The 26,196-nt window shown below is 45.8% G+C and overlaps 1 protein-coding gene and 1 long non-coding RNA gene across 4 annotated transcripts; one reads left to right on the top strand and one right to left on the bottom strand.

Annotated features, from left to right (window-relative positions):
• Nucleotides 1-7,396: 7,396 nt before the first annotated feature.
• LOC122381700 (UDP-xylose and UDP-N-acetylglucosamine transporter-like) lies at nt 7,397-20,769 on the bottom strand. Of its 3 annotated transcripts, none has more exons than XM_043366189.1 (8): nt 20,692-20,769; nt 12,571-12,707; nt 12,171-12,284; nt 11,790-11,892; nt 11,511-11,633; nt 11,054-11,257; nt 10,306-10,454; nt 7,397-8,975 (listed from the first exon to the last, which is right to left on the bottom strand). In XM_043366189.1, exons 2-8 carry the CDS (start codon nt 12,645-12,647, stop codon nt 8,753-8,755), a joined length of 993 nt encoding a protein of 330 aa, XP_043222124.1. In that variant the 5' UTR covers nt 12,648-12,707; nt 20,692-20,769; the 3' UTR covers nt 7,397-8,752. The 3 variants fall into 3 exon arrangements, with proteins under 3 accessions (XP_043222124.1, XP_043222122.1, XP_043222123.1); XM_043366187.1 differs by lacking the exon at nt 20,692-20,769 and adding an exon at nt 13,515-13,530; XM_043366188.1 differs by lacking the exon at nt 20,692-20,769 and adding an exon at nt 15,222-15,255 and having other exon boundaries at nt 7,433-8,975.
• On the top strand, nt 16,354-18,926 carry LOC122381701. Its single transcript, XR_006256575.1, has 2 exons — nt 16,354-16,654; nt 17,877-18,926. It is a non-coding gene; the product is annotated as an uncharacterized LOC122381701 (long non-coding RNA).
• Nucleotides 20,770-26,196: the final 5,427 nt, after the last annotated feature.

Consider the following 26,196-nt stretch of genomic DNA (forward strand, 5'->3'; position numbering starts at 1 on the left):
AAATCTGCACCAAATGTGTACCAAATGTGTACCAGATAACCGTTGTGAAAACAGGTTATGTTTGTAGTTAAGCTAAGGTTGCACTAGTTGCTTATATACTTGAATTTTTAAATTATCGGACAATATTTTTTTAGTAAAACACTGAAATAAGTTCACGATATAAAGATAGGTATGTGTTGTAAAAAATGACTTGGTGTAGATTAAGTGCAAAGTTGGTCAAGTTTGGTGCATTAACCAGATAACCCGTCGTGAAAACGGCTATTTATAGTGTGTTACATTTCAATGCTGTTAACCCGCACACGGACGTTGAGGCGAATACCTACATGTATTCGTATTAATAAGCTTTCCAGAGCATGCAAAGTAGAAGATATATTATCACTGAAAATAATGCTGCCGTCAGTGGCTATAACTGATATGTCTTGTATTTTCAATAAATGATCAAAGTCTAGGTCCATTCCGGTGTCACTTCCGGTGATTAGATGTTCCGTGGTTTATCACAAACTATCCAAGATCACTGCAGTTATCACCCAGATTCCCAGTGGACAAGCTTAATGTTGTACGATTAACAACAATTTTCCATCCTACTAGTAGATAACAGTTCAATTCATGACCTTTTCACATATGTTTTCATCCATATTTCCAGTGCAATGCCAATGCCTATGCACGATTTTTTAACATTTACATTTTGAATTTGTTGACACACCAGAACTGTTTTATAATTTTGCGTCTGATATCATGTGTTTTCTGGACATTATTACGATAGATTATAAGCAAATAGATGTTTCATGTGTTAACGAAGTTGCTTATATGGGGCCTCATTTTTCAGATATTCTGCACTCATGGAGAAGCTGAAAAAAGAGTTTCAATCAACAAAGAACTATCGGCGACGTCTCCAAATTCTCACATTATCACCCTTTGGGATCAATAGAACGGCAAAGATATTTGAAACAAGCAAGTATATGGTTAAGAAGAGCCGGAAATTGAGAGATGAGAGAGGCTTACTCCCGGATCTACCTACACTCAGCAAGGGAAAGCATGTCAGTGACGAACAGCGCCGTCTGGTAATTGATTTTTATGAGTCTGATGAGATAAGCAGGATTTGCCCGGGAGCAAAAGACTTTGTCGTTGTAAGAAATGAGGACGGTGTGAAGGAGAAAAGACAGAAGCGGTTGATTCTAGGAAATCTGAAGGAGATATATGCCGCATACAAGGATTCTATGAAGGAGCGAGCTTTGGGATTTTCCACTTTTGCGGCTCTGCGACCCAAACACTGCATTTTGCCCGGTGCAAGTGGAACGCACACGGTGTGCGTTTGCGTGCGCCACCAAAACGCCAAGCTTATGGTGGAGGCGTTGGGCGTGACAGGATTGCAGTATTACGATCTGCTAGACTTCGCTGTCTGTGACACTGATAACGAGGATTGCATGCTAGGAAAGTGCTCCAAATGTCCGGGAGCTGACGGCGTGCTTTCCTTCTTGGAGGTCCTTGAAGAAGAGTTCCAGGATGAAATAAACATGGAAGAAACCATTTCATACAAGCAATGGGTCAACACAGATCGCTGCAACCTGCTCGACCACATTGATCAGCGGGACGTGTTCATGATGAAGCTGAGCGACTGCATTGTTAGACTAGCAACCCACCACATGATATCCAAGTCTCAAAGTCGCTCTTTTAATGACATGAAGAACAATGTCCGTGAGGGAGAGGCGGTGGTGGTAGGGGACTTTTCAGAAAATTATTCGTTCGTGATACAAGACGCTGTTCAAGGATGGCACTGGGATACTCGCCAGGCGACTGTGCATCCATTTGTCGCTTACTTCAGGGAAGAAAATGAGGTCAGACATCAAAGCTTTTGTTTCATTTCTGACGGCCTGAAGCACAATGCCGCGATGGTATACAGCTTTTTGCAGGAGCTCGTCGTTGCGCTGAAGACGCGCATCCCCGGTTTGAGAAAAATTCTGTATTTTTCAGACGGATGTGCCGCGCAATACAAAAACCGATTCAACTTCGTGAACGTATGTCGCCATCAGCAAGACTTTCAAGTGGCGTGCGAATGGCACTTTTTTGGTACGTCTCATGGAAAGAACTCGTGTGACGGAATAGGTGGAACTGTGAAGAGGGCCACGGCACGCGAGAGTCTCACTCGCACACACCAGCAACAAATATTGACAGCCCGGGACATGTACGATTTCCTGTCACAAAAATTCGTCTCGGGCATTGAATTTGTGTTTGTCAGTAGTGAGACGGTAGCAAGCGTGTCAGAGTCGCTGACAGACCGATTTTCAAAGGCGGTGACTGTGAGGGGAACACTGGGACTTCACAAGTTCGTACCCGTAGATGAAGTCTCTCTCATGGCTTTTGAAATGTCGTCATCCCGCGTGGGCACATATGCACGGGTTAGCAGATAAAAGTTCATACGCCTGCATCAACTTCGAGTTGTGTCAGTTATTTGTATCATACAGAAATACATGGATCGTATCTCTTTTTGTGTTTGAAACGTGTACCTATTTCGTTTTACATATGAACATTTCTCCGGAGAGCAAACATCGTCATGGCGTTTCGGATAATCGCTTTTCTTGCAATGACGTGAGTTTCAGGCATGAATTAATGCGTATCTAGGTAACCTGACCTGACCCTAACTTGGAAAGTGGTCGCAAGTTTGTGTATACCACGTGCTAGCTTACCCACTTTTCATTTATTAACGTGATCACCTGCACAAAAAACCGTATTGGACAATAGTGAAAGCTTCGTCACAATAATGCTACGTCATTGTGACGTCATCATGTCTGGTGGTTGTAAATTTATGGCGTAGCTGCCTTAAAGGCGTTTTGAAAGATGCACATCACATTTGCAGATAGCTGTGGCTTGCATTTAGCCGAACTTCATTCAAATCGGATGAGAGATATTGCTATTTTTTTCACTGTACGATATATTTCAAAGCGCTATAATGGTCTTTTTCGAAAAAACATGTGTTCAATATTTTCACAAGTGAAATTGAATGCAGGAAGGTAACTTTTGCTTCAAAAAAAACTTTCAAAAAAAGGTGGCCACACTTTCAAAATTTGAATTTTAGAAATAATTTTGAATTTTAAAAAGTTAGAAATTATATTTTCCAAAAATAAATGGTACCACCACAACCTTCAGTTTATTGTGATTTCGAAGACATGCAATTTTATATAGTTTGAACAAGAAATCAACGAAACATTGGTTGATGAATATTAAAGTTTTTGAGGCCGTCTTTTACTTGTTTGGGGCTGTATCTCCAAAAGTATTAGTCGGACAAGGCTGAAAATGTCACAGCACGAATCGCCGCCCAAGATAACCCCTTAGACAAAGTTAAATCAAAATCTGAGAGGTAGGGTGTTATTTCGAGATTTTTTTGGTCGATCTGTCGTGGAATGCCCCAACACGTCTCGGCTGAAAGAAGAGGCTATAGTGTGCAGGTAAGTAGTCGTAGCTAGAAACAAAGGTATCGCACTGAAGGTCAAATCGGTGAGGTGGTAGCGAGAACATATCCGTCCCTCCGGGCACTCGGAGTAGAAACTCGGTGTCCAAATCCGTTGGGCATTGGGTAGCGATTCTAAGGGTGGGAGAAGTAGCCACCTCAAAAAGCCAACTTGGAGGCCGGAGGGATGTAACTGTATTACTTGTTGTCTCGGTAAGTTTACCAGCCCGGCGAAAGTAATTGATCAAAGGACTAGGATCTTAAAAAAACTACTGCGAATGAGCTAGTCATGAGAATTCGACGGGACGGGCGATATCTCAATCACACTTACAGGGTGTCCCATAAGTTCGTTCTCACCTAAATTTTACGTTTTTAGGCTTTCTTGCTTAAAGGCACGCTGAAATTGGTTCGTAACTGAGCTTACATGGTTGCCATGGGTGGTAGAAATATGCTCCACAGTAGCTAATTTCTGTAGACAAAATAGTTTTTGCTAGAGAGCCCGCTTCCTACAGACACGGCTAACGCCGCAACATAGAGGTCTCCGATACGGGTACGTCTCAGTATTTAGTCAGCACGTGACAATTCGCGACGATTGAGGGTGATTGAGGCCTACCAGTCTGTAGCCAATATCCATCGCTAACTGGACGCACAGTCAGCAAGTGACGCCGATGATTTGTTGGGAGTTAATCACTGCAAGTTTATCCTCTTTCTAGCCAGCCCTCAGGAATGAGCCAAGTGGCCAAAACTGTGTGGCGCCAAAGTGGCCATCAAAAAGGTCAAAGGGTTAGAAAGTTGGTAAACAGACTTTTCAGGATGGATTACCAGCTGTCTAAGAGTGTTCTTTCGGGGTACATAACTCAAGGTGACTTAAGCTTTGCTTACCGGAGGGCACAAAACAGTCAAAAACGTCTTAAAATGGCCAAACATGAGTTTCGTTATGCCTGAGGCTAAACAAAACTAGAGGGCTGATGACATCAACCAGGTCATCTGGACTAACTAGTCCACGTTCGAGATGAAACACCCGTCCAAACCCGAAAACAACCCCATAAGGGCGAAGGAGGAGGCCTTCATTTCGTCCCGTTATGTTCCTATGCAAAAGGCCAGGGTCACTGTGTTGTGGGGTTATAGGCGTTCTGGAGTTGATCAAGTTACAAGTGGCAACCCAGAAACAGTTTTGGGAAGCAGAATGCTTTTCCAAGAACATCTAGGAGGAATTTCAGCCCTCAAGCTGAACTCGAACCGCGAGTATGAACACATTTATAGAGGAGAAAATGGCATCCGGGAGGTCGTAGGCCCATCTTCAGGCAAGACAGTGCATCAGTGCACAGGTCAAGCAAAGCTTAAAAGCGGTGCAAGGAGACTGTGACAGGCGTTTGTGGCAAGATCACATGCCAGGCACCTCATCGGATCAAAATTTCATAAAAAATTTGTTGGTTATGCTGAAGTTGAGGCTCGTCGAAGCGCAGCGCTGTTCCAGCCTCGAGGAGCTCACGGCGCATGTCAAGTCAGTCTGGGTTAACTTTAAGCCTGCTATGCAGCCAAACATGCCGGTTGGCATGCCGCAGCATGCATTCATGTGTTTGCCTATTGAATGGGGAGCACATTGAGGGGTCATAAATATACCAAAACGCAATGTACTCTGTTTCACATGCAAACATAATGTGAGAACGAACTTATGGGACACCCTGTACACCTTCGTTATGTTTCAGTACTCTTCGGTGGACAGCTACGTGAACAACACCCACCACACGGCGGCAGTGCAGGCCGGCGCGTGTCGACTGTTCGTGCTGCTGCTGTCGTCCCTCTCCTCCCTGGACCGCCTTCACACAGTCACCTACCTAGTGGGCAGCGTATGGGACCACCGCGGCCACTACATCCTACTGACCCCAGCGTCACCCGGAGACGCAGCCGCCACCGCCTCTAGCGGCGTGCTGGAAAACCTCCCCTACTTTCACGTGGCACACCCGATTGGAGACCCTGTGCGACGAGTGGCGCTATGGCTCTACTCAGGCTTCGACCTCTCCATGAGATACGTTCAAGGGTGGAAACCAAACCGAAAAGCGCCTAGCCTGTCTCCACCTCCAGCTAACTTTGTAGGCAGACGATTGAAATTCGTCAGCTTTGAGCACGAACCGAGCAACATCTACCTGGATCACAAGTTGGGCGGCGACCACGTGGGGATGGATTACTGGTTGGCACGCGCGTTGGCCGACGTGTATAACTTCACCTTGGACATGCGGGAGCCGACCGACGGCGGCAAGTGGGGCGAGGCGCTACCAAACGGCACCTGGATCGGCCTCGTGGGCGACGTCAAGGAGCGGCGGGCGCACTTCGGCATCGCCAACATTTTCCTGACGCTCAGCCGGTGGAAGCACGTCGACTACACGCGGCCGTACGACCACGAGCACGCCTGTTTCGCGGTGTGGAACAAGCCGCCGCTGCCGCACTGGCTGGCCGTGGTGCGGCCGTTCTCGTGGCCGGCCTGGCTGACGATCCTGACCAGCCTAACGCTAAGTGTGGCCGTGATGGTGGTGCTGGCGCGACTGGCCGGCGGCGAGCGGGCCGCATTCACCTCTCTGCCGCGCGCCGCCATGTACAACTTCGGCGTGCTGCTGGCGCGCACCCACCTCATAGAGCCGCGCCGCGCGCCCAGTCGCAGCTTCGATATCGGCTGGCGGCTGGCGGCCATGGTGCTGGGGTTCGCCTACTGCGCCAAGCTGATCTCGTTCCTGACGTTCCCCACGGTGCCGGAGCCGATCGACTCGCACCGCGAGCTGGCAGAGACCGGCGTCGAGGTCGGCAGCTGGGGCGGCACCCTCGGAGAGCTGATGGCCGCCTCGACCAACCCCTGGGACCGTCAGCTGGCCACCCGCTACATCCCCAACTACGACTTCGACAACGCGCTGCGCCGAGTGTTCGCACAGGAGTACGGCTACATCGAGAACCGAAACACGCTCATCTACTACATCCAGAAGTACTACACCACCAAGACTGGCCAAAAGCAGCTGCATATCATGGACGAGTGCTTCCAGAACTTCATGATCAGCGTCATGCTCCCCAAGTACTCGATGCTGACAGATCTATTCAGCCGGACGATTCTCAGGGTGCGAGAGGCCGGTCTGATTCCAATCTGGTTCAGCTGGTCGCTGGACGCCGTCAAGACGGAGCTGGTGGACATCGCGCGCGGCTCGAGCTCCGACTCTCTCCGGCGCAGTCTGAGTCTGGAGCATATGCAGGGTGTGTTCCTGCTGCTGCTGCTCGGCTGGGTGCTCAGTCTGCTGTCGTTTCTGGCTGAGTTCGGTGCGAGGAAGGTGGGGGCCGGACGCGTCTCGCCGCCGCCACCGACCCCGCCCGTGGAGACAGCGGTTCCCACTGAGAGGGGCGAGGTCCTGCTGCTCAGTATGTAGACTGACGGCAGTACATCACCACTGACCACAGGCACATATCTTGCAGCTATAACACTTGTATATAACATTCGCAGATAAAGCACACAAACACATGCACAGCAAAGATGCACGTTAATTGTTATGCCAGATGACATTGTTGAAGAATATCTTCAGTATGGAAATGCGGGCTCCAGGCTTTCGAGGTAAAAAGCAATATTTTGTGTGACAGCGGCAAGAAAACCGGTCAGGCCGGGATCGATAGTTATTTCAGTACCGGAAAGGAGTTCATGCTATAGCCTTGGTGATGAACACTCGTGGTTTGTAACTGTGAGGTCTAGCTCTAGTCCTATACAAAATAACGTGTTATTAGATACCAACTAGGTAGGACACCGAGAGCTAATGTTCATATTGTTTGAGGGACGAAAGGCTGGCACAAGCCAGTCACACGACGCTTAACGACGAGCTTAAAGCTTGAACACTTTTAGACATGACCCTTAAAACTATCCTGCAGCTCGCGAGCGAAACAACTCGCAGGCTAAGCTGAATCTAAACCTCTTTTAAGTCAAGCACTCGTTATTCTTATATATAAGGTCTGAGGGGAAATCGTGTATTAAGATCATGATAAAATCATAAATAGAGAAAAACCACGCACAGCAAATGTACCAAGATACAAGTGTTCCCGCTGGTATAACTTGCAGTATATCTACAAAGGCTAAAAAAGGAAGCATTTGTACACTTGGAAGTATTTGAACTAAACTGGCATGATACACGGAAATCAGTGCATGAATACATGCACACTAGCCTAGTTAAAATGTTCTGTGGCTGTTAATCATCCTACTGAATGGCAGCTAGACTAACCCTATGTTACAAAAACAGCACAGCATTATGAAAGCAGTTATGGCGTCACCCTGTACAGAAAAATAGACCACGGTGACACGGTCGCACCCGCAACAAGCTCGCGATTGAGCACCCTGTATGATAACCGGCACCGGGAACGATTACCGACAACCGACGGCGTGGCATTGGGTCGTCAGAGTCGCTGCGGGACTGAGCGGGGACCGATCCCACGGCCACATACCCGGCGTTACACTGGCCAGTCAACGGTAACCCGTTCCGCCGCACCGCACAGATGGCGGAGCAAGGCGGAGTGTCCACCTTCACATCCCACGAGCACACAGCGTATGACAACCCAAACCGGACGGAACAACAGCCTGGACCTCCTAGCCATCACAACCGGACCTGGTCGAACGCGCCTACCCACGGAATGGTCTCACACAGAAAACCTCTCCCCGTTCAGAACTAGCCAGCAGGAGCCGCTAGAAACCATCCCACTGGCTGATCATACAAGATAAAGCCCTTAGCTGAAAAAACGCATACATGCACTTTTGCGCTTGCAATGCCCATGCCAACACCACACACTACATTTAGAAAGCACACTGGCACACAAACTGGCGCATGGCACAGAGTATAAACAACATGTAAAAAATGCCGCAAAATACGCGCAAATATTAACATAAATACACCCGTCTCGAGACAAACACACCGTCACCAACAAGTCTCGTATACACACTGCACTGGTCGAGGGCCGTCGCCTGGCTGCAGCGCAGCTAACTGGGGACCATGGTGGCTAGTTTGAGACCGTTTCGTTTTTAGCTTCGTTTTTAAGGCGTTGGCTAGCTGGGAGCTGCTTTGGCTAGCTGGAGACCTTACCGTGGCTAGCTGGGGCCGCGGTGGGTAGCTAAAAGCCACATTGTGGCTAGCTAGGGGTCGTATCGCGGCTAGCTAGATGGCAGGATGGCTATATAGCTAGTTGTCGGGGTAACCTTCTATTTAGTTACCACGGCAGCCATCTAACTACTTACTGGTGTGGCAGTATAGCTAGTTTACGGGGTAGCTATCTAGCTAGTTGTCGCGTTGTCGTCTAGATAATTGTCTGTACGGCGAACATCCCACACGGATCAGTGAACAGCAGTGTCCCGGCGAGTACGAGCGCAGCGCCCAGCCAGTGCTGCGCCACGAACGGGTTCGAAAAGTACCAGATGGAGAAGAGCAGACTGGCAAACTTACGGAGTGTGACGACCAGCGTGACGACAAGAGAGGTGCACTGCTCCGTCAGCCGAAACACCATGCTGATGCAGAGGTATCTGGGCGAAAGGCAGGTCAAAGAAAGAAACGAGACTGAATGCAGGTGCGCATGGTAAAATACAGATGAACGATTTAATAACTTATGGTACGTGGTACGCACGTAAAACAGAAATGAACCCATCCACTCACGCATTCATAGACACCAGTAAAACGCCTTTTCGGCGAAGAACGAGCGAGCGAGATAGTGAGCCCTGCACGTGCGGAAGGGCGAGAGGGTACTTCCAACGGGGCTTGTGCAAAGCACCCTTCTAAACGGTCGCTAGCGGTGTGCCAAATTTGAACACAATCGGCCCAGCCGCTCCTGAGATCTGGAAGCGGCATTCTGCACGTGCGCACGTGCAAACGGGGTCCAAACTGACTTTTGCACGGCACGCTACTAACCGGTCCCCAACCGTGTACCAAATTTGAGCGCAATCGGCCCAGCCGTTCTCGAGATCTGGAAGCGCCCCCTGCACGTGCGCACGTGCAGTAGCACCCTAACCGCAACACATGGGAATGCATTGCCTGGTGGGTGCCGACCTGTATGCCAAGTTTCAGCGAAATCGCCCCAGTAATTACCGAGTTATTGAAATGGGAACACATTTGGCACCTCTTCTTTTTTTTTTATTTTGCACGTGCATTGGGGGTCACTCACATAGATCAAGAGTATCCGACCTTTGGTAGAAGGGATGCAGCTACCCTACAAAAATTACCGCAAGACAATCACCCAAGCGGCTGCTGAGATATGAGCCTCTCAAAATCACTACTTTTGCAAAACAGCCTGAACACCCTTGACTTTTCACGTGGCACGTGCCACGCCGGTCACTGAGATGTGTCAAAAGTAGTCAATTACGGGGTAGAAGGGATGGGGCTACCCAGCAAAAAAGACCGCAGGCCAATCGGTCCAGCGGTTGCTGAGATATAAGCCTCTCAAAAGCGTTACAGGCCGGGCCGGGCCGGGCCGCTCATACTGAGATTTTTCCGTTATATTGAAAAGACTTCGCTTCGCTCGCTGCGCTCGCTCGCTCGTAAAAACTCAAATTGACACAGGCCACAGACATAAGAGCAAATACAGAAAAACAAAGACAGACACAAGCAGACCATAATAGACACATACACAGAATTATTGACGCACACAACAGACAAACAGATGTGCGAAAAAGCAACAGCAGACTACTGATCACGACAACAGACAAAAAGGATATCACAAATGACAATCCACAAGCTGATAGCAGATGATAGAAGCAGGACTTTCAATCAGCGATATCACGGATGACGTAACGCATTTTTTTCACTCGACCATTGTTCAGTGCGCAACACACATGTCCTGCTGTCACCATGAAAGGATACTGAGTGACGACGTTGCATCCGAGCAGCAGCCACAGCTTGGGGACGGCCCCGAACGGTGCGAGCAGGACGGGCTCCGACTGGCTGAACAGCTGGGCGTGGTGGTAGATGTCCGGCAGCAGCGGCACGAACAGCGGCAAGGGGAGAGTGTGCTGCGGAGAGAATAACGTTACTATAGGCGGCGTATACTGCAGGTAACAGCGGCATTAACAGCGGCAGGGGAGTGTCAGCTGCGGGGAGAAGAGGGACGAACGTTATCAAACGTAGCGTAAGCTATGGATTAAGCACGGAGTTAATGGCAGCGTGAGCTACGGACAAATTATGACGAAGGAAGGTGTTAGCAGACAATTGTGTTCCAGAGAAAATACGGGAAACCGCGGTATTAGTGGCAGCGGGTGCTCTCGAGAAAGCAACGGTTGAGGGTTTTCAATTAACAGCACCTGAACATCGCACTGTTTTCACCAGTCTAGCAGAAAAAAAAACACAGAGGCCTTTAAGATCAAGATGAGTTGACTTCTAAGATGAGAGGCTACGAAACTAAAACCTAACGTGTTGCAAAGAGACAAACGGTACTAGCGAATGCAGTAGCCATCAGATTGGTATATCAGATTTGCCGATAAAAGTTCGAAACACGCATGAAACGCGTTCGCGAGCATGTGAACGTGTTAGCCATAAGTTACACAGAGCGCTGGTAGAGCTTCCACCCTTCCACCCACACATACAGAACAGTGCACACCCTCGCTTCACTGACCGTGATGAAGAGAGCCTGCTGCGAGTGTCGGCCGTAGTCGCGGTACAGCACCTCCTGAAAGATACCCAGCCGGGCGGCGAGCAGTAGCGCTGCCGTCAGGATGGCCACGCCGAGCGCCAGGGTGGCCGGGCTGCTCCGGTCCAGACCGGAAGGGGGCGCTTTGGTCGGACCCTCCGCCGCCGGCTTCTCGGCAGATTTCACCGACTGTGGGGCACAAACACGGTAGGTCAGACTGGATATATCCAGACAGGGTGTCATAAATACTGACGTGATGAATTTGTTTTCATGTAAATACATGGACTATTTTAAAGTACCTACTTTAAGCGCCCTGTGAGGCGCAGCTGGTTCGTCATGGTCAGGTCAAGGTGGGTGGTCCAGTCAATCACCGATCTGCGAGGCTATGGTCATTGGTCACTCATCACCCACCTTAGAGGCTATCGTGGTGCCCATCACCCACCTGGGAGGCTATGGTGCTCAGTATGATTCCGACGGTGACCAGCGCCACGGCGGCGTACTTGTGACGCGGGTAGAAGCGGCGTAGCACCACCATTCCCATGAACAGGTTGGCCACCAGCGAGCCCTGAAACAGGCAGACAGTCCCCGATGAGAAGGCCGACAATGCGAAACGAAAACAATAAACGAGTAGGAGCCGAACACGTACAATAAACAGTCTCGTCACACAGACAGAGCATCTAAACAAATAAGGTAGAAAATGATTTAAAAAAAAAATGCTTACCGATTTGAAGATCATGTGCAGAGGCATTGGAATCCCAAAGTTCAATGCATAGTTGTTGAGAACGCTGGAGCCAAAGAACAAGCAGACCATAATGATGTACTCTCTGAAAAAAAATCATTCATACAATAATGATTGTGATAATTTACCTTGTGGGTATTCATAACTTAGTAGAATGAGGATTTACAGGATCATATGAATATAGTTGAGTAATGAGTGTAAAATACTTTTAGACACTTTTGACTTTGGATATTCACCATAAAGTCTACAATGTTAGCATGCATTATATCAGACAAATGTTGAATTCAAATACACATATTAGGCCATATGGTGCTGAGTCTAAATTTGGTGTAATATTATTTTGAACAAAGAAAAAAAACTCACCTTAAAGGGATTTTGGACTGCTCTTTGCCACACCTCATGGTGAAGATAAAACCATGCAAGGCAATAAAAAGAAACTGAGAAAATGTGACCAAATTTCCACAGCCTGGATGAACCCTGCAAATGAAGACAACACAACACATTAAAGGCATACATCATGTCAAAGAAAGCTTAATTCTAACTTCGTATTTGCTTCTAAACAGGGCATTATGCGAAAGCATTTATGCAGCCCTTATGCAAGTTCTATTGTAGATTATGAGCTATTTGATGTTAATCTATAAATATAACAAATATTTGCTAAAAAATCAGAAAATGATGGGAAGATAACAGGCTAATAGGCATTTCTTACATTCAAACCACTAATGGATAACTATTAACACTTAAATGAATAGGTAGTACTCACTTGGTCAAACACTCCAAAAATACAACATTGGAGCAGCATCCCAGCATCACCAGGAAAATGATCAGTGGAATATTCATGACAGTATTTTCTTCTTGTTGGCTGATTCCAATGACTTTTTCTCTCAGAATTCACCTGCACTAAAGAGCAGAAATACACATATCAGTAGGAAAAGATGCACTGGCTACAATTCTTATATTCATTTAAGTCAACCATCACAAAACTCAGCAATCACACTTTGGAAAAGCAACTATTGAAGTCTGAAGATTTCCTGCAGCACAGTGTAGACATCCAGAAATGGTGCCCATGGTGCACTGTGCAGTGCAAAGTTTGCACATAACAGTGCAGGAATAAGTAATAACATGCTGAACAACACAATCCCTAATTATAATGCAAAACTGCCCCTACATAATAAAGGGTGAGTACAGGTTTATAAATTTTGCTGAAAAAATTATAGGTCTTCTTTGTTTTGACTGGTGCAGATTTCCTACCTAGATGGTAAGAACTAATGCAAATTCATCACCCTAGCTGGTGCATCTTGTCAACCATGTTTTAATGCTTTACAATCTAGCAAATCAAAACACAGACTGCAGTCTCACATCTTCTCTGAAAACAGCTTCACCTCATTTCAGCACAAAGTGTGATCTTTAAAATTTTGTGCTGCAATATACATTCCTTTTGAGTGTGGGGTCATACAGGTCTCAAGTCTAACCAGACTTGAAAAGCATCTCAGTAGTTGATAATTGATATTGATATTGATGCAGGCAGCAGTGGCAGGACACACCCCAAAGCAATGTCAAAATTTGCACTAGACCACACATCATAAAGCGACCATCACTTCAAAAAGCCGTCGAATAAAATGCAACCCAAAGTTAAGTTAAGCAAAAGTAAAAAAAAAAAATATAATGAAATTAGGAGGTGCCGAATTCCAAGCAATAGGTAGGTACCTTCATCACATCACCTCACAACCACCAGACAGTATATGGTATACAGTATACTGCCTTGCACCAGACTTTCGGCCTTTTGATGGTTGTTAGTGAGACGAGAGAGGTAGCCTGAGGGCGCATATTTGAAGATGGGATTGGGAACACAAATTGTGGGACTTTTTGATACTTTTTAGTCTTAAATCTTGTAGCTTGTTGAGTTTGAGACATTGTAGGCTATTAATTTTTGCAATTTCTATTATTTTTGCAATGCAATTACACTTGTTCCTGTGATTATCACTGTATTATCCGTGTATTATCTCACAGCGCTCAAACGTGCAGTAGACTTTCACAGAATGAGCTCTATGAGCATAGAAATAGGTGTACACTGTATTATCTTATATATACTTATCGGAAATTCTTATCGATTCTAGCAAAACTTGTTAGCACTGTGTAACCTGTTAGGCGCATGATTCCAGTCAAGTCTTGCATGACATTACCATATCAGTCGGGCGCACTATGGTATCGGCAGTCCATTTATGGATACGTATCCATTAAAGGAAACGTTTCCAAATTTGGAAGGCACTTCGTTCCATTTATGGAAACGCTAGTTCCAAAATTAGAAACGCCAATTTTTAAGCAGGTATATTTCTGTATTTCTAAAGTTAATCGTCATCTTTTCAGCTGGCGTGTCTTTTCGTCTATATGTTTTCTCCCAAAACAGTAAAATCCAACAATATTTTCGTACGCAAATGGCGAATCTGATTCCCTGACGCAAACCCTTGTAAACGTTCCATTTTTGGAAACGGAAGTTTCCAAAAATGGAAACTATGAGCCAACACAGGAAAAGGCATAAGTACCATATGTGGGCCTGTCTACCCCACGCCCTCTAAGTAATTGCCAAGCTATTGATGCCGGTACATGTTCCGATATGTGTGATTTCCCTTTACATCTAAATTTCGTATGAATGGTCCTCCTATTGCTTGGGCATAGGGCCCGAAAGCCGATGTTGGTACAATAATGCTTACGAAAATGTGTCTTCTGGGGAAAGTCCCCAATTTCTAGGCACCTACATAAACCCCAGAACTGTCCAACCGTCTTGCCTACTAAGCTGCAACTGCTTACGAAACCCACATTATAACATATTTTAACTGTTGCAAGCATACATGCGTGACTGCAGTAAGCGTCGCGATGTGCCCTGAATTGTAGTCAACAGACTCTGGCTTCCCAAGAAAAGCAAGGCTTTATAAGTAAGGCTGGAGTTAAACTTTGGTCTAATCAGGCCGGTTCAGAAGCTCCGGTTCGCATTTCATGCTGTCGGAGCATGCACCTTTTCCAACCTTCCCGTAGATTATTAGAAATGAGGAAGGCAGAAAGTGTTTGTAAAAACATTAAATGCAAATAAGAGTTGAAATACATATAACCTACTGCATCTGTGAGCTGTATGTACAGCTTGAGTTAAAATTTGTCATTTGTTCCAAAAATGGAAACTGTGCTTCATAAAGCATTATTCAATGGGCCTTATACAGGCACAAACTGAAGGCCTACTGAACTAATATGGTGCAAAGTGGGCAATTAGTGCAGTTTGAGCATTTCCCTATCCATAGACATTGTTTATAACACCTTGTCATCGCTTTTTCTTATAATTGAATCGTTAAAAACTGGACGACAGTTTGGATCGCTTCAAACAAGCAGTAACATATCAGACCTTTAATGCAATTAGTTACATACATTCTAACAACTTTCACACATTCGTAAGTTAAATCAGTCGGGGAAACTATGGTAAAATCTGCTATTTTTAGCAGTCTGCTATTTTTAGCAGAAATCTGCTAAAAATGGGTACGCATGTGACGTCATCGTACCCAAATATAGCAGATTTGGGTACGGCCCCCGACAAAAGCAGATCTGCACCCTAATTGAATCAAATGCGCATCAAATGCCGGGCAGATTCATGATTAGCATAGTGCTGAGAATGTCCTCTGATATTTTTGTTCAGATCCGACTATTTTTAAATAATGAATTTCAAAATAGTCGGATCTGAACAAAAACAGCAGAGAACACTCTCAGCACTATTCTCATCATGAATCTGCCAGGCATTTGATGCGCATTTGCTTCAATTAGGGTGCAGATCTGCTTTTGTATGGGGCCGTACCCAAATCTGCTATATTTGGGTACGATGACGTCACATGCGTACCCATTTTTAGCAGATTTCTGCTAAAAATAGCAGACTGCTAAAAATAGCAGATTTTACCATAGTTTCCCCGACTGAAATGGGTGCTAAGAAGTTCAGTTTGCCCACTTAGAAGCATCTGTACGAAATATTTTCCAACTTCCCGCCTTCCAAAGCCGGAGAGACTATCTCCGCACGTGGTCACCAACACGCCATTCAGGGCTTGCTTTACAGCAATGTAGGATATTAATGAATACCAGACAGCAAGTCTGTCAATTAAAAAATTGCCATTCTTGTGAAAATCAAATTTTTCCACAAAAAAATGAAGTATATTTCATTAATGACACATAAAAGTTCACCTATCATGAAAAATTCTATTGTTTACAAAAGGAAGTGGACCGTGCAAGCCTGTTCAACAGCCGATTTTTCTGTTCAACGTTGGAATTATGAAGCGAAATGAGGTCTTTTGATTGGTGGCCTTTGTTTGATGCGGAGATCTATGGTTTGTTGCGGAAACTACCGAACAGGTTTATGTGCTCCTTGCGTTTCCGAAAATAGAAACGGAGCGTTTCCATTATTGGAACAGATGGTTTTTAGCATTTCCATTTTTGAAACTTTCTTCCAAAAATAGAAACGTTTCTATAAATGGACTGCCGATACCATAGTGCGCCCGACTGATATGACGGGTGCGGTTATTTTTTCTCATCTTAGTTTGCTATTTTGGCGCGATTTTGACAATTTCTGGCGCATTCCACTTATTTACTTTAGCGGCCATAGGGCAATGGTTTACTAACGGGAGATGTGATGAATTGCAGCAGCAATACTTGGAATATAAAGAAGTGAAGCAATTATGATACCTATTATTTTTTATAATGACAGAAGGAACGTGGAAGAAAAAACATTTTGTGCAGCATGTGAAAACAAGGAAATAGAATGAAAGAAGGACTGCTACTTTTCATGCGCCCGAAACCAGCCACCTCATCATCATAGCATGGTAATGATAGTTTAAGTTAATGTTAAAAAAGAATAGGAGGAGCTGCTGCAAAGGTGATGTCTCAAAGCCGTTAAGTCAAGTCAGGCATGCTCTTACAGACCGAACATTCAAGTTACGAGACCCCATCATACCGCTCCAGTGGCTGGTGCTTATATTGTGCAATTTCAGATACTTTGTTTTTTGTGGCATAATATCTAGAAAGTTTTTTGCAAGTCTGGTGATGACTGATAATTCAAATCAGTGATTTAGTAAAATTAAGTTGAGTGGGTACAAGTGCTTTTTTCTGTAGAAGAAATATTTGATTTTGTTTTTGCTTTGCTTACCTGCTGTCATTATCATAATTGCCTCTATTGAGCTGGGTGTTTCATTATATATTGAACTACCAAATTTATATTTGAAAAGTAGGTATTTAATCTGTAACAACGAGCATTAGGCTGCATGGCAGTAGTCGAGCTTGTCAAATACCTAAATGTTTTGCTCAGAAATTGTTTGCTTTATTGGTTTCTTGAGTTTCACCAGATAAAGATACAAGGTTGGCTGATTTGGTGTTAGTTATCCATATTAAGTGCACTGTTTGTGAAATGTGACAACGACAAGATTATGGAAATTGTAACCTCAATAATGAAATTTCATGCTGTCAAAGTTATGAGATGTTGCCTTGAGTTTGAAATCAGGCAAACATGGATTGAAGCTGTTTTCTAAAAAAAAAACTGCTTTTCAGTAACTTTCACCTCATAATTTGTATTTATTCAATCTCAGATGGGAGCAAGGCTGAATGACAATTATCTTTTGGGAAATGCTCTACAAAACTACATTGTTTTTATTTCTGTGGTATAATTTTGTGCCTAATTCAAAGACTTTCTCTGGTGTAGTTTGTAAGATTGTTTGAACTTCTACTTTCTGACCTGTTTGGTGCCAATAAATCCTGCAACCTATTTAGCTTATTTACCCATCTCCCTTGCCATTCCTACATATTTCATGTCAGTCTGTTGCATAAATATGGTGTAGTTAACATACTTCATGATATACAAATGAATGGTACCTATAGAGGCTCGATGTGGGTAAATGAGAACCAATGAACCTATATTTTTTACAATGGCATCAAGTCCTCTTGTCACGGCCATGGATATCACAGAAGATTTTGCTGAACTGCGCAAGAGAATCCTGTGCAAGGAAATGTTTTGCATGATTTAGCTTAACAGCATAAATTTTATTTTCCCAGTTGCATTGGAGCTCTGCTGGAGTTTGCTGATGACAGGATGCTGAAGGGCTGAAGCTGGTAGCTCTGGCAGGAGTCCAGTGTCCACCAGCTCAAGATCCGACGCCGCCGCGTCGCCGCCGTGCGGCACTCCGCGGAGACGGGGACGGCGGTCATGATTGAAGACACCGCATTTCCCGCCTGGACTGTCCGGTCGGAGACTGATAATCCCTCAGGTGAGCCGCACACCGTGGAGCTACTGCACCGCGCGTGTCCACCCGCAGTGCAGTGCCAGCAACGGTGCCGTGAGTGCGACATCTGCGTGCATATGACGCAGTGCGACTGTCACGACCCGCGGCTCAGTGTTAACTGTCAGTGTGACAGTGCGGCTCGCGCTCGTTTTAGCGAGGTGCTCTGTTGTATATAACCACCTTGATGGAGACCTATGTGCTGCCGCTTGAGTTTCAATGTACAGTTTTATGCATCAAACTAGCGTAAGTAAATGGCTGTCAGAGGTCAATTTGAAGCGCAATTAGTACCCATAACCCAGCTGGGTTGACCGTGTCATGTGACTAGTCCCGATGAACGTACTGTTTCGATGTCGTCAGTCGTAGACTTTTGTAAACCATTCGTTTCGGAGCTCTGTGTTGTGTTGTTCGGGATCGCAGTTGTTTGAGCAGTATGCTTTATGCGTCGTACGCTGACAGAACGCTGGTCGTACACAAGTCATGTGTTTCCTTTCGCCCCTAATGGGTTACTGCGGTACCTATGCAGTTGGAATGTATCTCGATTCTCGAGACACTAACTGGTCGCACTTGGTTGTGAAAATGACACTAGCTGGTCGCACTTGGTTTCAAGCTGTGCTTGGAAATGGTGCAATATTATTTGCATTTTGCAATGCAATTTTATTGCCGTAACCGTATTGGTAGATAGTGTCAGAAGTTGGCCATTTGATGCGTTGTCACTTGTCAGACGCTGTTGCCTTAGTACTGACAAATTGATGGGCCGCGTTTGTGTTCCTGTTAAGAAACGGATCTCAATATAAGGTGATTCAGAGGTAGGAACCTGAATGCATTCGTTCAGACTTTTCATTTTATGGGGATGCACTGTTTCATGAGCAAGAACGAGCATGGCTCTCGTTGAGCGAAGCGGAAGCGCAATCGATATTTGTTATCGTGTTTGTAGACTGTGGCCACATTTACATCACTATTCAACTCCACGCACCAGCATTATTTAAAGTGCTTGAACCTATACTTCATTTCGCTAAATTTCGGGGTCGTCAACCTACGGTCCATGGCCGTTACGTTTGGCCAATAACTAGATTTTATACATATTAACTGGTTCATATAATCACAGCATGATGCCCCGGACCATTTTTATTTGATTCACTGATAATGAATGTATCCCAGTACCGCACAAACTGAGACTGAAACTGGACAACTCGCTTTTCGAGGTTCAGGTTCATTATCTTCAGATGTTATGGTATGGTAAGCATTTAATGTCCGAAGAAAATGGTCAGCGTTAGCAGTGCTAGGCGGGTATTATGAGCTTTCAGTTATTTCAATATTTGTTTAGGCTATTATTATTGTGGTATCTCCTGTCAATTTAACGCGGAATATATAGTATTATCTATACAATGGCGGTAACTACATATTTTCTGCCGGTTACTGTTATTATCATTGATTCGTAATATTTCGCTACGAGCGTGGCTCGATTCACATTGTTATTATATTGGCATTCAAGATTTAAGAATAAACATCTTTTGATGCATTCCAATTCCATCAAAATGTCGATATGCAAAAAAAAGTTCTAAAAATTGCAGCAGTTTTGTGAATAAAAAATAGCTGTAAAATAGACCTGTGTAACTTCAACAACAGTGCGCCGAAAAACGTCTAAAAACGCGTAAACAAAAACTAAGATGTAAAAAAATAACTGCACCCGATATGACTGGCTTAAAGGGACCCTCCCACCTTAACATTAGTTTTGAGTTGAGATAGCCAAGTTTGCGGCCAGGCTCAGAAACCACCATTTATCCTGGTCGCAACCCCCGCAGCTTTATGGTGTTCAAGAAATTTCTTCCCTTTACTTGCAGGGTGGGACCAGCGTGGTCCCTATCTCTTAACCATTACGGGAATCTGATGACGTCATCAGGCTTTCGAACGTCCGTCATTAAGTTTGACTAAAACGTTTTGTAGCACGCGGTGGTATATGCTGATTTGCGCGCAACAAATGCCGCACTTTCAAATAAAGTCGCTAGGAACAGCGGAGATCCCAAAAAGTAAACAAAAGTAAAAGTCTAATATCTTGAAAACCGGTGAATATTTTTCGGTGAAATTTGGTAGATATTCGTTTTTGCTCCTTCTGAACCGAGCGACATCACTTTCATGCCAATTCATTAACTTTTTTGAAGGTGGGAGGGTCCCTTTAATTTTTGGCTGGCGCGCCTTATATGTGTAGGGTTCTGTCTATCCTCTAGCCTATCCTTCCCTGCCTACTTACAGACTTGATGGAACCCAATGAGGTAAGAGAATGAGGTAAGAGATTGCGAGGCCACCGTCCTTTCGGCGGCTCTAGGACTTGTCTTGCCTGGGTTGGCGACTCTAGAGTAACGCCAGCATTGGATTACTCCTTAATTATCCTCACAGCACAGACATGCATGACATTAACATTTCAACCGTTTTTATACCTCGTTCAAAAATCAAAATAGAAATCCAACCACATCAAGACGATACCAAAAATTCAAAACCATGCATCAACAGATAAATTGAAATCAAATTACAGCACACGTAGGCAATTATACCGGTTATAAGAGACACTGTTCAAATGATACTTTCATTACCCATTTAGTTTCTTTTAGCAGAACTCTAAGCCAGTAAGCGAAAGATTTTCGTCATCAACATCAAATAATACCTGTAAATGATGTCGACAGAACAGCACGTGTCTGCGCAGTAACTGAATGCTTCGCGCTGCTTTCACTCAATGATTATATGGTAGCACTGCGCTACCAGATCAAGTTTTTCCGGTGTCTTTGAAGGCGGATCATTGCCTTTGAACCGTGGTAAGCGTGGCAGCGCCTATCCTATCCACATTATGCAGGTTGCAGGCACTGTATTCTGCAACCACTCTTAGCCTTCGAGACGAATGTCCTGAGAAACGAGAAAATTAAAACTCTCGTCAACAAATATTGTAAATTGTGTGGAGGAAGAAAGGGTGCACGGCGTGCAGTTGGACCTCAAACAAAAGAGATGAGGAACAAACAGGGGCTTCACAACGGTTTCAGGATTGGATGGTCCGACCAAAAAGTGCACACTCTTATACAAGGTTGCATCATGAAAGTAAAATTATTGGGGTCTAGAGTCCAGACCCCCCCCCCCCCCTCCCCTCCCCCGACCCCTTGGTGGTGGTCGGTGAAGCCCCTGGGAACAAACAAACCTTACCCAGTCCAGATTCGTGACGCTTGGGATCGACAGTTGAAAAATGAAGCGGTTTCAGGCCTATTGAGATCAACAAAGATCGTCAAACGATCCCCAATTTTGCACAGAAGATTGGAATCCACCCAGCAGAGGCCAGAGCTATAGAGTGCTGAGAGTCGGGCATCAAATGGCTACGGACTAGGTACCTAGCTCCCGGGTTACTTTTACAGGAAAAGTCGAGAGGGGGAATAAAGCTCGGGGCAAGGGCGGATCCAGGGGCATCTGAAAGGGGGCCCAATGCCATTAGGTTTTTGTTAGGATGGCGCGTGCAGAACCTTACCTACCCCCAAATCCTACTCTCTCCCCGGATTCTGGCCACTTTATATTGTTAGGTTGCCAAAAAAAATAAATTAGCTAAAAAATATACGTAGGTACCTACCTTGGCGGTAAGGGGCGGGGGAGGTCCCAACTTGACTGCGCCCTTGCAAAAGTCAATCAGTAGTATCAACCTATTACTCTGGCTAAACATCAAGTAGCGCCTTTCTAAATAGAGAGAGGTTAGCACGTGACTATTTTTGCTAGGCCAAGACCGATTGAAGGACCCTGGTTCGAAGGAAGACCCTTGGTTCGAAGAGGTCATGACCCCCGTCCCCCGCCGGTTTCTACGCCTGTAGCGATATGTCAGTGATTGCGAAGAGACGGAAGAGACAAAACAAGAGACGGTCCCACCGACCATCCGATCGGTATCGGGTCAAATCTGGAGTTCCCGCTGCACTGAACGTAAAATGGTTGGATGGAACCTCAAATTGAAAATTATCTTAGCACCAGCAACGTTGATTGATGACAAGAGTCTGATCAACGATGATTATAGAATCTGAGTAGCGAATTGATTGAAAATGGGCTCAAAAATAAATTTGAAAGGTGGAAATTCCCCCTTCCCTCCCTAGCCGTTCACGCACAATTTGAAAGGGGGAGCGGAATTTTCGAAGGGGGGAAATTCCCCCTTTCCCCCCTTTAAAAGTTACCCTGCCTAGCTCGAATGTCGAATGATGTGCTTTCGATCGCAATTATTCCTTTTACTCGAGCCTATGGTATTCAAGATTCAAGAGCTTCTGTGCAGACGTTTTTCTGACTTGGCCCGCAAATGACCTTAGATCATCGCGTGGCCTTTTGAGGATCGTGGGAAAGAAACTTTAGGGGCATTGGCAAGTGGTTTGGTGCCATTTTCAGCGCCCTACACTGAAAACAATTTAACCCAAGGCCGGCGAGTAAACCGGTGTTTCGCGGGTAAGTACCCCTATCCGCAACCATTTTTAACCACCCTCCCAGGAGTCAATTTAGGGCATTACACTTCGCAATTCACCCTGGAAAGTAGTAACCCTCCACGACTATTCGCGCACCAGTGGCTCGCGACCCCTCCATGGAAAGGTATTCATTGACGCCTACCTGGCAGACGCGCCCCACAAACCCCCAAGAGAGGGATTACCCTCCATGCCTACCCTTCGCCGACCAAGTCACGAGGGCCCAAAAAACTCCCACGCTTGTCCATTTTTTAGAGAAGATATCTATAAAATGACAATCTCACACCCAGAAAACATCGGTGAGAAAGTTTCACATCGGTGGGAAAGATCAAATCGAATTCCCATAGGAAATTCGACATGACCCTATCACCATCAGTCATGCGGACCGCCCGAAAACATGAAGACTTGACGCCACCGCTTTCGTGACCTTTATAAGAATTAAAATGGTCTTTATTGATAGTTTCGGAAGAAAAAGCGCTGCCAATCGTCCCGTGATGAATATTGCAGAGGTTTTAAAGATGCACCCGAACAATTGCACTTTCGCCCCCACTTGGAAACCGCCAAACAATGTGCCAATATATCATTGGTGCAAAAAAAGTTAAAGAATTGTTGTAATTCAAAACTGTAATAAGACAGCGCCATCTAGTTGTGGTGGTTGAGCCAACTCCTTCAGAAAAGGTTATGCTAAGGTTCGCCATCCACGGATACGCGTATGCGATAGGCTCGAGTAGTTCCAACTCTTTCGGTGAGGGCTATGCCAATGACTCGACACCCGCGGGGACAATATCCGGTGCTGGGTAGCTACCTTACCTATCTTCGGACTGCAGGTACGTTGCATATTTTTGAGTAATAACGCGGGGTAGTCTGCTTACCCTCTTACCCTCTATCTGGACATGGATAGTTAATACGCATATACCACCCGCAGTGCAAGGCTAAATTCGCCAGCTCCGGGTAAAATTGTTTTCAGTGTAGTGTGCTGTAGTGCGCTCTAGTGCACTCAGAGGAGCCATATATGGCTCCACTGGGTGGGCCACAATCTGATATGCAGTGACCTTTGTTGACCTCTTTAGGTCAACAGTACCGCTAAACGTGCCGTCAAATAGCTTATAGGCAACGTACTTACATATTCTTAATCACAAGAGCATTCGGTAAATTGCTTATGAGCCCGTACCCCACTGGGGCTCCTGGACTTCCACGCCCTGCTGGGGGGGGGGGGGGGATTGAACATCCACGCTTCTAACTTGGCTCCTGGGGCTGGGCCACTTAGGCAGGCCATCTTTTAGGCAGCGCTCGAAAGAGCTAAAAAAAATAACGAAGCAATTACTTTGAGCACTTTAGGTCAGATCAAACGCCGGGCTACCAGAGGTCATCGAAGGAAAAATTTCGCCAATTTTCAGGTCATACTCGACAAACCGCGCGCCGCATAGCCCAAACGGATAGAGCTACAGCGCCGCGGAAAAGCGCATTCGATAGCTCTCTTAACGTCCGTTCGCTATCGTGTCGTCAGATTTGACCTATATTGGTTAACGGTTTAGCCTGCAGTGGCCGTATTCACAATCACGGCCGTTATGGGTATAGGGGTAGGAGTAACGGGGTTATTTTTGTGGCCGTATTCACAATCGAAGTTTACCTCTGATGGTCGCCCGGCGCCACGCAGACGGCACCACGAAGGCCGGGTGCAGGTGGGGGCAAAAAACGGCAAAATAGAAGTTGTTTCTGCAATAACTTTTGACTCAAAAGTAGAATGAGCTTACTCTTACCAGCATCGTGCTCCTCTCGTCGAGACGCATAGAATGAACTCTAAATTGACATTGAAAGGTCAACTTGTAAATGTTATATCAGGTCAAAGTCATGACCTGACTGGAAAAGGTCGTGTTGCACATTAATCGACCCGTATCGTCGAGCTGAACACATCTAAGGTGTTTTCACCGCTCTAATATGCCTCTATCAAAAGCTATTAGCGAAAACTGTTGCATACCTTTCGTGACCTGAGATGACCTCAGGGACTTAAGGAGGGGACACGTGTGCTTCTTTCCGGTTAAGTATGTCATTTGTACTTGGAAATCGGTATTTGAGAGTGAGTGTTTAGAATGGCGCTCGTTAAAAAGGCGCCTTTCAATTTTCTTCAATTGACTTATATACCTAATGAAGAGGTTCGCAAAACTGACCCGACCTTAAGTCACCGATTTCAAAATGCTGTGATAAAATTTTGTACATACCTACTGTTGCCCTTATGAACTGCTGATTGTTTTAAAGCGATCCGCCTCCTGCTGTAGAGCTATGACATGCATTGGATCTTGTTTGAGGTGAGGTTACTTGACCTGACCTAGTGAGCTGACCTTGAGAGAGCTTTGCCTGAAATTTTAACAACATGTGTTAAAAAGATGTATGATAAGCGTTGTCAAAAATGGTGGCGCTCCGCCCCGCAGTTTTTGAGATATTTGCGTAAAACCGCAGGGGGCGGTGGGTGTGGGGTGCTCACCCCTTCCCCAACATGGCGTGGGTTAAATATAGTTAATGGCCGTTTTGTCACTATATTGCCTCTGAGACTGGGCTCACTCAAATGTCTGGTTGGCAGCGTAACACGGCTCTCTTTTTCTCTTCCACTTCACAATAACCAGCGCCTCTTGACCTACTCCTACTCAAGTCAGCTGCTCAGCATCACTGAACATTGTGTCCTCGTTGCTCAAAGATGTCGCTGACCGGTTGGCGCGAGTAACGCAGGTGAAAGTAATCCAAAGTCAAGCCAGGGTCTCCTTCAGTGAACGTAGGATGTGGGAAAAAGCAAAACCCAGACGGAAGAGTGGGCTCGGTGGTTGTCCTGACTTGACGTCGTTTCCCTCCCCACAGTCACTCGTCACTCCACTTGCACTGATCGGTGGTGTCGCAAGGGGTACCTATCACATTATTCAACTTGACGGCGCCCCTCCCTCTCTGCAGCTGGCGATCCCGAGTCCCGATGACCCGACCCAGGTCACCGACGTCTGCTCCTACCGCTACATGTTGACGTCACGGCCAGCCCATACAGCAATCCTGAATCCACTCGCCGACCCGGGCTGGAGCGGCGTGGTAGGCTGTGCCGCATAACATCTCAGTCGAGCGGCACAGTCTACCAATACCAGGCGGCTGCTGCCTGGCGCTGGGCCATACGCTCTGGTTTTACGTACCGGTAAAAAAAGGTTCCGGTAATTCATTTTGTACCCAACTTTACCCACCCTTGCGAAAAGATTCAAGGCAATAATAAAGCCGATGTCACCTTTACTAAAAAGAGCAATGATAAACATCTTAGAGCATTTAACATCATAGTAAGTATTAGTCACCATAGTAAGTGCCTTTACCTTCACTTGAGCTTCTTCATAACCTCATCACTCCTTCATAGCAGACTTCTGAATTCATGTGTAATTCTATGTCATTCCGGCAACGCTCTACTAATTGGCGAGACAGTAAACATCCCTGACTTGAAGCCTCTATTTGGCATCACTTTGATACATGTCATGATTGAAACTTGGTCAACTGTCCTCGCTCTCGTACAGAGCGTCTAAACACACCACCATAACAGCGTGATAACGGGCGAGCTGGCGCGGGCCGGGTGCTCGCTGGCGGCTGGCCCGTGTAACAAAGGATCGGTGG

The sequence above is a fragment of the Amphibalanus amphitrite genome, unplaced genomic scaffold (assembly GCF_019059575.1).
Source record: "Amphibalanus amphitrite isolate SeventyFive unplaced genomic scaffold, NRLGWU_Aamphi_draft 000125F_arrow, whole genome shotgun sequence".
Classification (NCBI taxonomy): domain Eukaryota; kingdom Metazoa; phylum Arthropoda; class Thecostraca; order Balanomorpha; family Balanidae; genus Amphibalanus; species Amphibalanus amphitrite.